Source organism: Nothobranchius furzeri, chromosome 13, assembly GCF_043380555.1.
Source record: "Nothobranchius furzeri strain GRZ-AD chromosome 13, NfurGRZ-RIMD1, whole genome shotgun sequence".
In the NCBI taxonomy this organism is placed as follows: domain Eukaryota; kingdom Metazoa; phylum Chordata; class Actinopteri; order Cyprinodontiformes; family Nothobranchiidae; genus Nothobranchius; species Nothobranchius furzeri.
The window spans coordinates 33,902,786-33,918,749 of record NC_091753.1 but is presented as its reverse complement, the minus strand read 5'-3'; the positions used below and the strand labels follow the sequence as shown (position 1 = coordinate 33,918,749).

At 40.3% G+C, this 15,964-nt stretch overlaps 1 protein-coding gene across 2 annotated transcripts in view; it reads left to right on the top strand.

Moving 5' to 3' along the window:
• LOC107397333 (arf-GAP with Rho-GAP domain, ANK repeat and PH domain-containing protein 1) overlaps window positions 1–15,964 on the top strand; it is a 46,440-nt gene that overhangs the window by 16,058 nt on the left and 14,418 nt on the right. For both annotated transcript variants that reach the window (XM_054742758.2, XM_054742760.2), the window contains 9 exons: window positions 1,521–1,667; window positions 2,710–2,776; window positions 2,852–2,972; window positions 3,134–3,318; window positions 3,798–3,904; window positions 6,091–6,290; window positions 6,408–6,493; window positions 6,637–6,819; window positions 14,058–14,232. In XM_054742758.2, coding sequence (XP_054598733.1) covers window positions 1,521–1,667; window positions 2,710–2,776; window positions 2,852–2,972; window positions 3,134–3,318; window positions 3,798–3,904; window positions 6,091–6,290; window positions 6,408–6,493; window positions 6,637–6,819; window positions 14,058–14,232 — 1,271 coding nt within the window. The remainder of the gene's footprint in view (window positions 1–1,520; window positions 1,668–2,709; window positions 2,777–2,851; window positions 2,973–3,133; window positions 3,319–3,797; window positions 3,905–6,090; window positions 6,291–6,407; window positions 6,494–6,636; window positions 6,820–14,057; window positions 14,233–15,964) is intronic.

Sequence of the window (15,964 nt, the reverse complement as noted above, 5' to 3'; positions counted from 1 at the left end):
AGGCTTTTTCTACTAGTGTTAGATGGGAGCTTTCATATTTAATGAGGTAACTGAGGTCTATAGAGTGATATGGGTATGTTTTTCTATTTATTATTTTTGAAAATGATCAGTCAGAGTTTAACATTCAGGCTGAATGTGAATATTGCATCCTACACCTATTTCCTGCTTTAGATTTGTATAGAAAATAGATGCAGAAATGCCTACGTCACTTTTACTTAACATTCATGGACTCACCCATCTTGACTCATGACGGGGAAGGCTAGTTTAGCATCCAGGACACAGCAGAGAATCATCTTGACAAGTAGAGCCATTAGCATTAGCAATTTCACCACACGGCAGAACTCCTTAAAGCTTGTGCTGTTTGTGGAGATAAAACCTCCACGTTGCAAGTAGAGCCATGTTGCTATTAACCAATATGAGGCGAGAGGTCCAAATCCTGCCGTCTGAAGCTACTTTCTCCTCTGGCTGAATTCTCTGTGCTGAAACAGGCTCACCAGAGTACGGCTTACAAGGCATTCATCCATCCATCCATCCATCCATCCATTTCCATTGTCTGAACCCGCTTGTCCATGTAGGGTCGCGGGGGGGCTGGTGCCTATGTCCAGCGGTCAATGGGCAATCAGGTGGGGTACACCCTGGACAAAGAGCCAGTCCCATCGCAGGGCAACACAGAGACACACAGGACAAACAATCATGCACACACACACACACACCTAAGGACAATTTGGACAGACCAATTAACCTAACAGTCATGTTTTTGGACTGTGGGGGGAAGCCGGAGTACCCGGAGAGAACCCACGCATGCACAGGGAGAACATGCAAACTCCATGCAGAGCAGGAAGCGAACCCAGGACCTTCTTGCTGCAAGGCAACAACTCTAACCACTGTGCCACTGCGCAGCCCACAAGGCAGTAATTTCTACTGCAAATTTATTTAAAACACGAGTGAAGGACGTCTTTAGTTAACAAGGTCTAACAAGCATGGCAATCCTTTTCTCAAATACAGTTTCTCCACATTCTTTATAAATTACATTATAACCCATCTGACACTGGTGGGTAGCAGCAATAGCTTCTCTAAATTTACTGTTGAAACTTCTGCTTTTGTAAAGGAGCTTGCACTTACTAATGTTTTTTTATTCCTTTGGAAGCAGTGAATTGATCTTTTTTTCTTCCCACTCTGCTTTTGTACATAGTCTAAAATTTGTTACGATATTGGCCCGATACCCTGCATGTTTCTTTATACTCGTACTTGTAAAAACTGCATCATACTACACAACCAGATACTGATCACTTGGGTCCCCCATGGTGGACGTTGCAGGAGAGTGTTGTACAGATGGCCAAAATGGTGACCAAGATATTTTGTTTGCCAGTTTAGCCTGGCTTCTATTAGTTCAAGCCCATTCACTTATGAGAAGATTTAGCAGACACTCAGCAGTTCACACTAAAGTTACTTATACAGTATACATGCTTCTTAAAGCATGTATGTGACAAATAGCTTTTTTTGTGCATCCAAAAATCCAGAACCTGGGAGGATGGGCTCTGCAGCTCCCCAAATGGCAGCTTCCACCTGCCACACATTAGTAGAGAGTCTGGAGGCGTCAAAGAAGACAGCTCACTGCTGTCTACTGTCATCAAGATGGGATGGCTGGAAAAGAATCCTCCCCAGGGGTATTTAACAACACACACACACACACATGCAAACACACAAGCTTGGGTTCCGTAAAAAATAAATTTGAATAAATAAATATTTATAGACTTAAAATGCATTATACTTTTTAAAAATTGGAATGACAATAATTGGGTTAAAATACGGCACAGAAGTCACCTTTCTTGCATCTGTTTTATGTTAAAAATGTAAGAATTCTACAGTGAAATAATCACAAAACAGCATAATGTCTCAATTATGTTAGAGGAAGGTTATATAGAAACAGAAGTCCATCTCAGCTGGCAGGAGGGTTGCCAGTTTTCTCCTTTAAAAAAATAATAAAGAGGGTCATAGTCACTGTTTACAATCTGTGAGTTAGTGAGGTTGCCATGTCTCCGACTAACTATGCAGCACCAGCATTTGTAATTCAACATTGGCAAACAAAAAGCTCCAGACTTTTTAAAGAAACGAAGCCAACAAACAGGAGCGACTCAGACGTTATTTCTTGTACCCATTAGAAGCCACGCCATCCTTTTGTTTTACTCTATAGGGTTAGGGTTGGGGTTAGTGAATATTGGATGAAGAAGGCTAGAGTCTAATGTTGAGCTAACAATGCTAATGGTGAATTAGAAGCAAATAGTCGGCTCTAAAATATCTCGGTCTACTTTTTCAATTACCAACAACTCGATATTGTTTTACTTCTTTTAATGAGTCGTTCAGGACTATAACAACAAGACGGTAACAACCGCACTTCCTCCAATGCTGGAGAAATGTTACCATAAGTGTAGTAAGTGCTGCCTTCCGTAAAACACCCAAGAGTTTAACACCAGATATGACAATGTATTTATAAACTTCTATCTTTGCTTGTTATCTAGAATCTTCTGGTGCTGATACATAACTGGAAACAACATGAACTTATGGAACAGCAGTGAGAGAGGGATTTTTTTTGCTTAGGAAAATGGACTGCATGAACCAAATGTGACCACAGGATATGATTCTTACTTTATTCTTACATATTGCACCTTGAAAACATGTTGGTTTTGTTGTGTTGATCTTGTTGCACAGTGTTCGTTACCAGAGACGATGGGTTAAGCTGGACAATGACTATCTCAGATACTTTGACAGTGACAAGGTAACAGTAAACTCTACATCATTAAGCATTAGACAGACTGTGGAGCTGTTTTATAAAACTTTAGTTGTGTTGTAGGATGTTTACTCCAAGGGGATCATCTCAACAGCCTTCATCACTAACGTGAGCAGTGTGGGAGACCTGAAGTTTGAGGTCATCACTAGCAACCGGACCTTCACCTTCAAGGCTGAAAATGAAGGTTCTATTTAGACACACACACACACACACACACACACACACACACACACACACACACACACACACACACACACACACACACACACACACACACACACACACACACACACACACACACACACACACACAATAAAAAATATAAACATGTATTTCTGTTTGCAGGTGAAAGAAATGACTGGGTGACAACACTGCTAGAGTGCACCAGGGGGCGCCAGCGACAAAGCATTGCGACTCTTTATTCCATCTCCAACCCCAATTTTCAGGGATATTTAGAGCTCAGAGGACCGCGCTCCAAACTTTACACAATTGTTGCCTCAGACAAAGTTTTCCTCTACAAAAACATAGATGTAAGAATACTCAGAGCTGTGTGCAGACTTCACCTATGATATAATGTCACAACACACTGTGAAGAAGAAGAATCTTGGTGTTCCACTAGGGCTGGGCAATATGGCCCAAACATCACAATGTATTAAAGATTTCACCTCGATAACGATAAATGGACGATAACTACAGGTATGCACAGAAACAAAAGTTGTCCACTAGATGGGGCTGTCACGTGTATCACATTGAGTCACATTTTTACTTGATTCAAGGTGGTACAGCCTCTTAAAGGGACATGAATGTTGCCAATACATCTTTATGTTTTTTATCGAATTTATTGACATGGGAAAAATTATCTCGATAAGAGCCAGAAAGTTTGATAACGATAAATTAGCGATTTATTGCCCAGCCCTATGTTCCACACTTCTTTTACTAAGCTGAAGTGTTAGTCATGGATGAATAAATAATATTTGTGTCAGTCATTTTCAGCTCTCTTTGCTTTCAGGATTATCGTATTGGAGTGGGGATCACATCTATTGACATGAATGTTGGAAACATCAAAGGAACAGATCGTCGGAGCTTTGATCTCACCACCCCTTACCGTGTTTTCAGGTATTTAAATTTACTCTGGTAGAAAAATGCAGTAATCAGATGCCCTGCCATCACCTGATGTTTTTTGTTTAACACAAATTGTCACTTGAAAAAAAATTGTTGTATTTTCGTTACCTTAGAACAAGTCACTTATATCTAAAACCACAACAGATAGTCGTTTTTAACCTGTGCAGTAACCGAAATGGGACAAAAGAAATATTTTCTCTGAAGTAGGCCCTCTGCATTGTTTTAAAATTTCTAGGCTGCAACATTTTGACTTTTGAAAATAGGATCTTTTAGGTTTCTTGATATTTTACAAGCTATACCACTGTTTAGGTATCTGGTTCTTATTTTTTCAAAACTGTGTTCATTAGATGCAATAATTCTTTACTGTAAGAGAGAATCTCAGTTAGTCTAGGTCTCTTACAGAAATGAGATCATTGGCTGTTTAGCCGGCATTCTGCCCTCATCTGTCCACATAGTACTCAACTGGGTTTTTGTCAAGAATGCAAGAAGCTTTGTGTGTGTGTGTGAGTGAGTGAGTGAGTGAGTGAGTGAGTGAGTGAGTGAGTGAGTGAGTGAGTGAGTGAGTGAGAGACTGTGAGAGAGAGAGAGAGAGAGAGACTGTGAGAGAGACTGTGAGACTGCAGCGTGAGAGCTCAGCCTGGCAGGATGGGGAACTGTGAAAAAGCTTTTATGTTTGAGGAGTGTGTGTGTGTGTGTGTGTGCTATAAATGTATAAATCCCAGGTTGCGTGTTGTTTATATTTTGTTATGTGCTGAATTTGCACAAGAGTCTAAACTTCATGCCCTTCATGTTTAGCTACAAATAATTGTGAATACTCATAACCCAGTGTGTGCTTCAGACAAGAACAGCATTGAAATGTGACTTTTTATCTTTTAGATGACACAGGCAGGTTTAATTTTTGTTGTTTTTTGTTTTTTGGGTCTGAAACTCTTTCACTCGCTCATCATCTTAACAGCTTAATCCACAGTAGCTACGTTTACATGGGCACAAATAATTGGAATGAATGCCCAATCAGATCAAAAATTCTTCACGTAAACATGTCAACCGGAATATTCGGATCTAATATCTAATACAGCTCGAATGGAAAGAAATTTCACTCAGATTGCGAGAGGTGGTTTTGTTCGATCATCATTTCGATTGACGCCCATGTACGCACTCATTCGGATTGTAGGAGTAAAATAATGCCCAATGCGCATGTGTGCCACTTCAGCATGCAGTCTTTCCGTTTTTGCAGACCCTCAGGACAAGTTGAAAACATGACAGGAGGTAAACAGAAGTGGTCTATAATGTAAGTCAATGGACAAAGCTAGAGAATAAGAAAATAAGATGCAAGGGAAAGACGTCTGGACAAGAAGGCGTTTGTTTACTATTTATTTTTCAGGAAAGACAACTCTGCATGTTCAACCTATTTAACCTGATTGAGTGCTTGGTGTTTGTATACTCACGGCATGATTGGGTCCTTTCCGTTAGTGTCCGTGTAAACAGATTAGAAGATTTGAATTGGATAGGGGTAATTTGGCGCATGTACACGTAGCTAGTAGGGTCACAGGGAGCTGGTGTCTAACTCCAGCAGTCACCAGGAGAGAGTCTCCAGTTAAAGCTGCTGTAACAAATCTATAGAACAAGTTAGGTTTTAAATGCAAATGCAGTCATGGAACATTCCCCCCTCCCCTCGGATATCTTCCCCGGTTCTGCAACTACCAGAACCAGAAACCCCATTGCTAGAAAAGAGAGCACCAAATACCAGTCGCTGTTTTCTAGGTCCAGACATCTTTTTTTTTGTCCATGACGTCAAATTATGTATTTCTTTTTGGGACTCTGGTAGTTTGTCCTAAAGTTGAAATGGTAGCAGCCGACTGTTTCCCCTTCTCTGATATTATTGAGCATAGAACCTCTCACACCAGTGGTGTTCTGTTGAAAAATGTGTGAGTGTGTAATGAATCGAGGACCCAGGGAAGTATGGCAGTACTGCAAAATTGACAACCGGATGGTTCGATGGTTGGTTTTGGTCTGACCGTGTTATTGGCGGAGGGCAGAACATGCTCACACACACACACACACACACACACACACACACACACACACACACACACACACGCACACGCACACGCACACACACACACACACAAGCAACTATGAGAGCCAGTCTTGTCACCATTATCTCTTGTTTATTCCCTCAGTTTCATAGCAGAGTCAGAGCAGGTGAGAGAGCAATGGGTGGCTGCCATGAGGGAGGCCATTAGTGAGGCTCTGTCCAACAGCGAGGTGGTCAAGCAGATCTGGGAGGAGCCTAGCAACAGTTTTTGTGCGGACTGCGGCGCTCTCAAGCCGGATTGGGCATCTGTCAACTTGTGTGTGGTGATCTGCAAATCCTGTGCAGGTTTGTGGGGGAGCATTAGAAGTGATGCGTTAGTTTCTGCTGAATTTCACATAAATTTGTTTATCTTTTTTAGTTCTTACAAACTATGTTAGATTATTTTATGTGTGGGTGTTTCAGGACAGCACAGAGGACTCGGTCAAAGTATCTCAAAAGTACGAAGTCTGAAGATGGACAAAAATGTGTGGACAGAGGAGCTCATTCAGGTAAACAAAATGTGGTTGAGGAGAAAGTCTGAACATGTTGCTTTTGGTATTATAAATTTGCGACAAACCCTGATGGAGATTGACATGAAATGGAGGAAAATTAAATAAAACACATTAACGTTAAAACGTACAATTTGGCCCAGGTATTCCTGAAGCTGGGGAACAACCGGGTGAACAGTTTCTGGGCAGCTAATGTTCCACCAAGTGAAGCTTTAACACCTTCAAGCAGCAACGAAGAGCGACAGCACTTCATCAGCAGCAAATATCGTCAGGGCAAATACAGGAAATACCATCCTCTGTACGGCAATCCGAACGAGCTCAACAACGTAAGTTCAGCTACCTGCTTTAGTTCTCATCTGCTCTGTCCACTTCACATTATTGTTATGCAAGAGTGAATTCATGCACAGTGTGGACATTTTAGAGAGGAACACTTAGATTGTGGATTCATATTCTAATATAACACATCTTTGACTTTATTACATTGAACTGCAATGTAGATCTTGGTTTTTGCACATGTTGGTACTTTTCTCAAGGACTTAATGAGGTCTGTGATACACTTTGACCCACACACAAGAGAATAACCTTACCAGATCACTCTCGTCTTTACAGCTCATTTCTTTGCAGCTGATTTCATAGTTCGATCTTGACTCCTTTTCTTATATTTTTGCAAGAAAGATATTTTAGGAGATATAGCTTTCTGTGTCTGACAGAAACTTAAGTCATTAAAACCAAACACATGGTTATTAATTACATTTCAGTTTGTCTGTGTGGATACTGGCCAATAATCCACCCATCTTGGACCTGTCCTGTGCTTTATCAGCCATTAGAACATAGATGCTAATCCTAACTGATTGTTATTGTTTATCAGCCTCTAATATTGACCTAGTTTGCAAATATTATGCGTTTTAACATTTTTTTATTGGGAATAACAAAACACTAATGTTGTCTCTTTTTCCTGGAATTAAGTGGAACGTACCCTCTGGTGATAAGTTGCTGTGAATTGATTGAAGGCAAAAAGCTTCACAAAAAAAAATAAAGGTGGGAGGAAACGGTGGAGAGGAGGTTGGATTTTTGTTCCTCTGACTCAGAGAAGTGACAAACCTTTACCCTGTAAATAATAGCTGCTTGCCTAAAGATAAGGCCGACAAAAATAGACTATGAGATTTGTAATGACTTGTAGTTTTTCCCAATTTTGAGTCACAGTAAAATACATACGTCTCCTTTACTCCTTAGATTTCAGTGATTTTTCTAATGAATTGTTTCAGTTGTTGCTTTTAAATGAAGTGCCAAATGTTTCAAGGGTCACATGTTTACCTGTGTTACAGCTTTTGAACATAGCTACACATGATTCCCTAGTACACACACCTCCTCATTCAGACCATGACAAGGTCTTGTTGTTCTTGTGATTAAAATGGAAAACAAGATTTTAGCTTTGAAGAAATTAAAAGAACAATACTTAAAAAGCATGAAATCGTCTGAAGCTGCTTTGTTATTGTTGCATTTATGGAGTTGGTGTGATGTGGGCTTTATAGGAAACGTCGCAGTTTAGTCCAGGTGTTGTAACACTTCTGTCTCTGGGTCAGTTTGAGGAATGATTATCTGCTGTAAAGTCAGCTGTGGGACATATTTTTGGGTTTGGCCTGGATGTGTTTAGGTTGCTTTGTGGAGCTCCAGGTTGTGTGGTAGAAAAAGGTCTTTGTTCCCTTCTTGGTCACCTAATAGCCTCTTAGCCCACTTGCAGCAACAAAGTGTGCAGCTTCCAGACTCTGAGTGTCACTGAGTCACATTTAACACTTGACTGTGAGTTATTGTTTCTCCTCACTGAACCGCATGAATGTGTGTGTGTGTGAGTCAGTGTTTGGGATGCTCAGAGGGAGGTTGGGGAAGTTTTAGCTGCTACTCCCTTTTTTTCTACTACTGAATCTTTCAGCTGCCTTTCCTTTCAGCAGCAGCTCTCCTGGTTTTCTAATCACTTCTCTACCAGATTTGTCTTAAAATTCTCCAATTTCTTCAGCTTGACGTGTGTTTTAGTTCAGCTTGGGTGTGTCTTAAGAAATCATAAGCTGTGTTTCTGTCTACTTTGGTGTTACACCATAAGACTTTGACAGGTTCATGTTTCTTTAGAGGATCTGAGTGTGATTAGATAAAATCAGGTTTATTGATCTATTCCTGGCTTTTTATTCCTCTCTACTCGTTGCTCATTTGTTTGTTTTTCCCCCTTTTTCTGAACGTGACATCATTACTCGCTGATTTAACAGGAATGTGCTGTAACTCCGCCTCTCCTCCTCCTGTGCTCCTCCTCCTCCTGTATTCATTGTTTGGCTGTGACTGCTGAAGAAAGCTGATCTCTTCACTTCTGGGTGCTTTTCCTCTTGTTTGTAAGTTTCCTGAGAACATTTAGCCTCAGTTAAAGCAGTTTAGGAAAAGTAGAACTTTGTGTGGCTGTTTGAGTCTGTTGACATTAAGCAGAGCAGTGTGTGACAGGAACTGAAAACCTGAAGGTAAGTGTGTGTGTGTGTGTGTGTGTGTGTGTGTGTGTGTGTGTGTGTGTGCGTGCGTGCGTGTGTGCGTGTGTGCGTGCGTGTGTGTGTGTGTGTGTGTTAATGGACTTTGGCTCTGTAGGTGAGATCAGGTTGAAGTTGCACAAACACATTTGTGTTTATGTTGCAGTTTAGTATCAGCTGATGTGCGTGTGAGCTGAGTGTCTTTGTGTGTGTTCTTCATTGGAGTAGGCTGGAGTATGTTAGCATACATATTAATGTGTGTGTGGGCATGCATCTGTGCCTTTTTCTATTTTTGTCCTTATCAGTCCACAATCAGTTATCGGTCTTTAGCCGGGTACGCTTTTTTCCCCAGCATCAAATCACAGATAAAAGTTGTCTCGAGGCCTAATGAGGAAACAAAACTTTGAACTCTTTGATCAAGAAAGGAATGCCTATTTAACAGGAAGACAGCTCTAGCAGAACCAGATTCCTGAAAGACTTTTTGTTTACAGTTTGGGTGATGAGACATGGAGCCAAAGAAAAAGATGTATTTCTTGGAACGGAAGAAACACAAACTAAAGTTAAGCTGGTTCGTCCAGTCATCTTCAGCAAGTCAGAGGATGTGAGCTGGAAATGATGTACGTCAATGAAAAAGAAAAAAACGATGTGATCAGTGCATGAAATTATAAAAACACAGAGTTGGAGATGAATGCTACAACGTAAACACTCAGGATGGTCAGGAGAATCTGGAAGCCGAAATCGTTTAGGAGATGCTTCAGGGACACGTGAATCCTGAGAAGGTAGGGACAAAAAACAGAAGTTTTTTATTTTAAGATAAACTGAAGCTTTGATCTTTTACCTGTACAAGTTTTAAGGAGTTAAGAATTAAACCAGAACATCTGAAGAAAGGCTCAGTCACGATCAAATGGATTTTAAAGATTAGATGTTTTTTCACAAGTTTTGTTCTTCTGGATTTCAATGAGAGTCCTTGAAGAGAAGCTAAAACTGTGAAAAACTGCTCAGCAGGATTTTCTCATATAGAATAGAATAGAAAAGACGATTGAACCCACAGTGGGAAAATTCACTTGCTACAGCAGCACGTACACTTAAGGAAGGAAAGGCAAGAAGAAAAATGGTAACAAGATTGCAGGTAAACACACAAAGGCAGTGAGCTATCATTGTAATTTTCAACCACTAAAAACAACGAATAAAAGGAAACATGAGTTTCCAGAAATATACAGCATAAGCACAGACATACTAATGTACATCCTGCATTGCACAATATTGAGCACATACTGAGTATTGCATGGATGTTATTGTGTAATGGGATAATGCCAGTACCAGTTCAACTGATGTAGTTGTTGTAAAAGTTTGGAATAAAAAAATAGTAACCAAACAAATGATATTTTAAGAGCATACTTTAGTGTTCCAATGAAAAAATCCTAAATGCTTTTGACTAATCCACCCAAAAAATAAAAATAAATAAATAAAATATCTGTTGGCTCCATTCTGGTTTTCTTTTCTTTGAGGACACACACACTGGTTAGTCATTTAGTCAAATGACAGCCATTCATGAGTGGAGCTTCCTCTATGGTGAGCTGTTGTCTAATGCTTTCCAAAGTCTTATTGAAATGTCAACATTCCTCTTTCCAAGCTAAGTGTAGCGGGAGTGAATAGAGCTGTTTATTATAGCTGCTGAGATCGTGGGTCTGTTTTCATGCTTTGGGAGTTTTGTAAGGTAACTCATGCAAGAAAAGTTGTTTTCTGTTGCTTAGCTTCGTTTTTGTGCTTCCTCCAGCTCAGCCCCCTCGTTTCCTCTTTCACACAGTGAGATTTTAGGCAATAAGTCCTTTTTTCTGTATTGAGTTCAGCTCAAGATGCATCCTTGTCTATTTCCCAGCATTTGACCCCCTTTTCCCTTTTCTCTTTTCTCTTTTCTTATTCTTATTTCATTCTTCTCTATTTTAATCCATCTGGTTCTGTAAAACGGCTGCTCTGGTGATGTCATGCTGAAACGTGTGTGTTTTTCTCATCTGGAGTTAATATGTGATCCTACATGTTCATGTGACAGTCCGGGTGGAGTTTTGGCACAACGTGCATTAAATACTAAAATCTACAAAGCAGAGCCTTTGTGTTTGTATAGGTCCAGTTTCCAGCCAAGTTTAATCAGTCTCCGATTAATGTGCCTGGCTAAAATGCTTTCATCTTCTTTTCATAATATTTGCTTTCTTCTGCTTCCTCTCGTCTCTTTCTTTTCTTTTTTTTAAACCGGACCCATGTAGCTGCAAAGGGCAGATGGAGGGCTGTGATTTTTAGACACACCCAGATAAAATCTTCCTCTCCGTTTGTCTCTGGGGAAATTGGTTTGGATTCTTGTATTCCCCTCTCTTCCATTCCCTCTGCGTGTTTTTACACTACTCTTTCTTCATAGGCAGCAGATGTTGGAGGGCGAGGCCTTTTAAACAGTCGGACAGCTCATTTCCTCATTGTACTTTGTTCTGATTGGTTGGCGTAACACGGTCAGGGGGAACAGGTTCAGTTTTCCCTGCAGCACACGGACCTACATAGATTGCTTTCACATGCACATCTAGATGGTTTCATTTAGCTGTGGGAGTTTGTCATCACCTGATATTTTATCTGACTGATCAATACTTGTTAATAACAAAGCTTTATTTATGAAATGAATAATCTTGTGGATACAATTTAAAAGGTTTTCAGTTACGGCTGTAGCAAGATGGATAACAGCAGCAAAGATTAAGGGTTGAGTTTTATGCACCTTAAAGCTGCTTTCCGGAGTTTTCCTCTTTCAGAAATTATGTATGATTTGTCAAAAATCCGTAAAAGGGATGATCTTATCATGTACTGTGATATAATATCAGCAATACGTCTTTTTTTTTTGCTAACCGCGCCCCCTGCCCGGCAGAGCTCCATTCAATAGGAAACTGAGCACCGACCAGAACTAACCAATAGCGTTAGACTACCGCTTATTTGCTTCAGATTTAAGGAATACCTCAGCTGATGCAGAGTTGATGAACATTTCACGGACAAGAAAGTCTCTAAAATCAGTCATCAAAACAAGCAGCTTGAGGTCCCAAAGAGAAAATGTGGGGTTTTCCTGTTAGTTTGCCTCGTGCACTGTTTTAATAAAGTACACAGATTCTCGAGTGATTCAAATGAAAAATGAAGGTTGCAGCAGTTGCTGCTGAGGCCTCCTGCATCCCTTCCTTTGAAGATAAATGGTTTGTTTTGGTTTTGTGCATATCATCGTTACATATCAGTTCATCATTTCCTTGATCATCACGCAAAAATAAACTGTTTCCACTTTAGAATAAACTTCACGAGTCAGCTGTGTTTGTTCATATTGCAAAGGTTATTCTGTATTTAAACCTGGTTCTGATGAAAACACAAAGCTTTGGGTAAATTAGAAGAGTAATTAAGGCTGAACTAAAAACAAAAGATTTGTGCCACAGATTGGTGAAAAAAAGTAAATACTGATGCCCCTTTATTGATCAGCACCTATTGATCTGGGTTGTAAATAATGCTGTTGTTCTCATACAGTCATCCATGTTTACCAATGGGTTTAATTAGCTTTAACTGAACACATCTAACGTCCAGATTCTAAAGCAGCTTTAGCCAGAAAACGTGTGACGCACTGCATCTGTGATTAGCCTCATTAACAAATAAAAACTTAACTCTGCTCAGTAAAGAAAGAATATCAACCACTGAAACATCCAGAAGGTTCTATAAAGACACCGAATGTCAGACCAAAAACAGGTGTGTTCATCTGTAGATGGCAGCTTTCGGTTTAGAGCTTCATGAATCAAACAAATAGGAGCCTGTGTGTGCACGCCATACATGCGTGTGCGTGTGTGTGTGTGTGTGTGTGTGTGTGTGTGCGCATGCACGCATGTGTGTGTGTGTGGGAGTGGGGTTTCTTGAGCAATTTTAATCTGTATTAATGGGTTTGTTTGTCTGGATGTAAGTGTCGGAGCTCAGTGGAGCTTAAACAGAGGAGGGGTACAGTCTCTTAGTGTGTGCGCGTGTGTGTGTGTGTGTGTTTGTGTTTGACAGAGTGCTCTGGAATTTCACGGACCTAAAAGAGCTTATTGGTTTTAACACTAGACAGATGTGTGTGTTTGTATGAATCAGAGTTAAGTTCCTCTTGTCTTGAAGAACTCCGCGTTGAATTTTCCAGTGTAACATTGTTCTGACTTGTGTTTCCTCCTTTCTTTATGTTTAAGGTTTTTTGTTGATTTATCTTTATTATTGCTGTAATCTTGGAACATTATTCAGTTGTTGCACACATAGATCTGTTGTTTATTGCAGGAACATTTGTTGATGTTTTCAGCAAATTCCTGTTTATTTGCCTTTGATCTTTAGATCAGTGATTCACATATCATTGCACCTAAAAAAGAGATTCATACAGTAATAACAAATATTCCTCTGGCATCCATCTTATTACATGTACATCTTTATAGTAATACATCTAATAACAGACAAGTTTTAAAATACTAGGATCCTCATTTTCACACGTTAGACTTGCACTGTAGTTTGTGCCTAATGTATGTCTGTGAGTATATATCAGTCCTAATCACATAAAGCAGTGTTTAAACCTAGCTCCTGCTTATATAACTCTGTGGCACAACTGTCATGTGGAGTTTTTCACTGCCAGGTGTTTCTTACCTTGATAGAATCGGTCTTAAAAACCTTTACAACAATAACTGTTTATTCATTTGCTTGCTGTTATATCAGTCTCACCAAGTTAAGAGTTTGTTTTCTAAAACTGGACTTTGGTAAATTTTGAGTGAACTCATCAAGGTAGTCTACATATTTAGCTTATGGTGTGTATTTATGTAGTTATGTAGTATTATGTAGTTTACATCTTTCTTTTATTGTACTAAAAATGCAGCTGTAACTTAGAAATATTTTACATTTGCAGCAATAATTCAGGTTACTGCTTAACTTGCAGTGGAGGGAAATGCTGGTAGCTGCTGTTGCTCATGCTGACATTCCTCCGTCTGACTGTTGCAGGTATTAACCTATGCGCATCTTTGTTTTCCCCCGTGTCTCCTTCTCTCCAGGCTCTTTGCATAAATGTGCAGAGTGGTGATTTACTGGAGACGCTGAGGCTGATTTTCTGCGGTGCAGATGTGAATTGTTCGACTGGTATGACAGATTGTCTCACCCTTGAGTCCCTGGCCAGTGCACACTCACAGCCTCTGCAGGCTGAGCTAATCAGACTTAACCTCAGCACAGGTACAGCAACACCTACTTCTGGTTTTGTTTATGTTTGTACTTATATTAGGTTTGTTTTTTCACCTTATTTATGCCTGATTGTATTTTCAGAATCAAGTACAGGTGCTGGCCAGTAAATTAGAATATCATCAAAAGGTTGAAAATATTTCAGTAATTCCATTCAAAACGTGAAACTTGTACATTATATTCATGCAATGCACACAGACCAATGTATTTCCGATGTTTATTACGTTTAATTTTGATATTTATAGGTGACAACCAATGAAAACATCAAATCTGGTATCTCAGAAAATTAGAATATTCTAAAGGCCAATGAAAAAATGTTTGTTTCTCTAATGTTGGCCAACTGAAAAGAATGAACATGAAAAGAATGTGCATGTATAGCACTCAATACTTAGTCGGGGCTCCTTTTGCCTCAATAACTGCAGTAATGCGGCGTGGCATGGACTCGATCAGTCTGTGGCACTGCTCAGGTGTTATGAGAGCCCAGGCTGCTCTGATAGTCGTCTTCAGCTCCTCTGCATTGTTGGGTCTAGCGTATTGCATCCTCCGCTTCACAATACCCCATAGATTTTCTATGGGGTTAAGGTCAGGCGAGTTTGCTGGCCAATCAAGGACAGGGATACCATGGTCCTTGAACCAGGTGCTGGTGGTTTTGGCACTGTGTGCAGGTGCCAAGTCCTGTTGAAAGGTGAAGTCTGCATCCCCATAAAGTTGGTCAGCAGCAGGAAGCATGAAGTGCTCTAAAACTTCCTGGTAGACGGCTGCATTGACCCTGGACCTCAGGAAACAGAGTGGGCCAACACCGGCAGATGACATGGCACCCCACACCATCACTGACGGTGGAAACTTTACACTGGACCTCATGCAACGTGGATTCTGTGCTTCTCCGCTCTTCCTCCAGACTCTGGGTCCTTGATTTCCAAAGGAAATGCAGAACTTGCTTTCATCAGAAAACATAACTTTGGACCACTCAGCATCAGTCCAGTCCTTTTTGTCCTTGGCCCAGGCGAGACGCTTCTTGCGCTGTTTCTTGTTCAAGAGTGGCTTGACACACGGAATGCGACACCTGAATCCCATGTCTTTCATGAGTCTCCTCGTGGTGGTTCTTGAAGCGCTGACTCCAGCTGCAGTCCACTCTTTGTGGATCTCCCCCACATTTTTGAATGGGTTTGTCGTCACAATTCTCTGCAGGGTGCGGTTATCCCTAGAGCTTGTACACTTTTTTCTACCACATTTTTTCCGTCCCTTCGCCTGTCTGTTAATGTGCTTGGACACAGAGCTCTGCGAACAGCCAGCTTCTTTAGCAATCACCTTTTGTGTCTTGCCCTCCTTGTGCAAGGTGTCAATGATTGTCTTTTGGACAGCTGTTAAGTCAGAAGTCTTCCCCATGATTGTGGTGCCTTCAAAACAAGACTGAGGGACCTTTTAAAGGCCTTTGCAGGTGTTTTGAGTAAATCAGCTGATTAGAGTGGCAGCAGGTGTCTTCTATATTCAGCCTTTTCAGAATATTCTAATTTTTTGAGATACCAAATTTGGAGTTTTCATTAGTTGTCACTTATGAATATCAAATTTAAATGTAATGAACATTGGAAATACATTGGTCTGTGTGCATTGCATGAATATAATGTACAAGTTTCACGTTTTGAATGGAATTACTGAAATATTTTCAACCTTTTGATGATATTCTAATTTACTGGCCAGCACCTGTATACTTTATGTTAGGATTTTA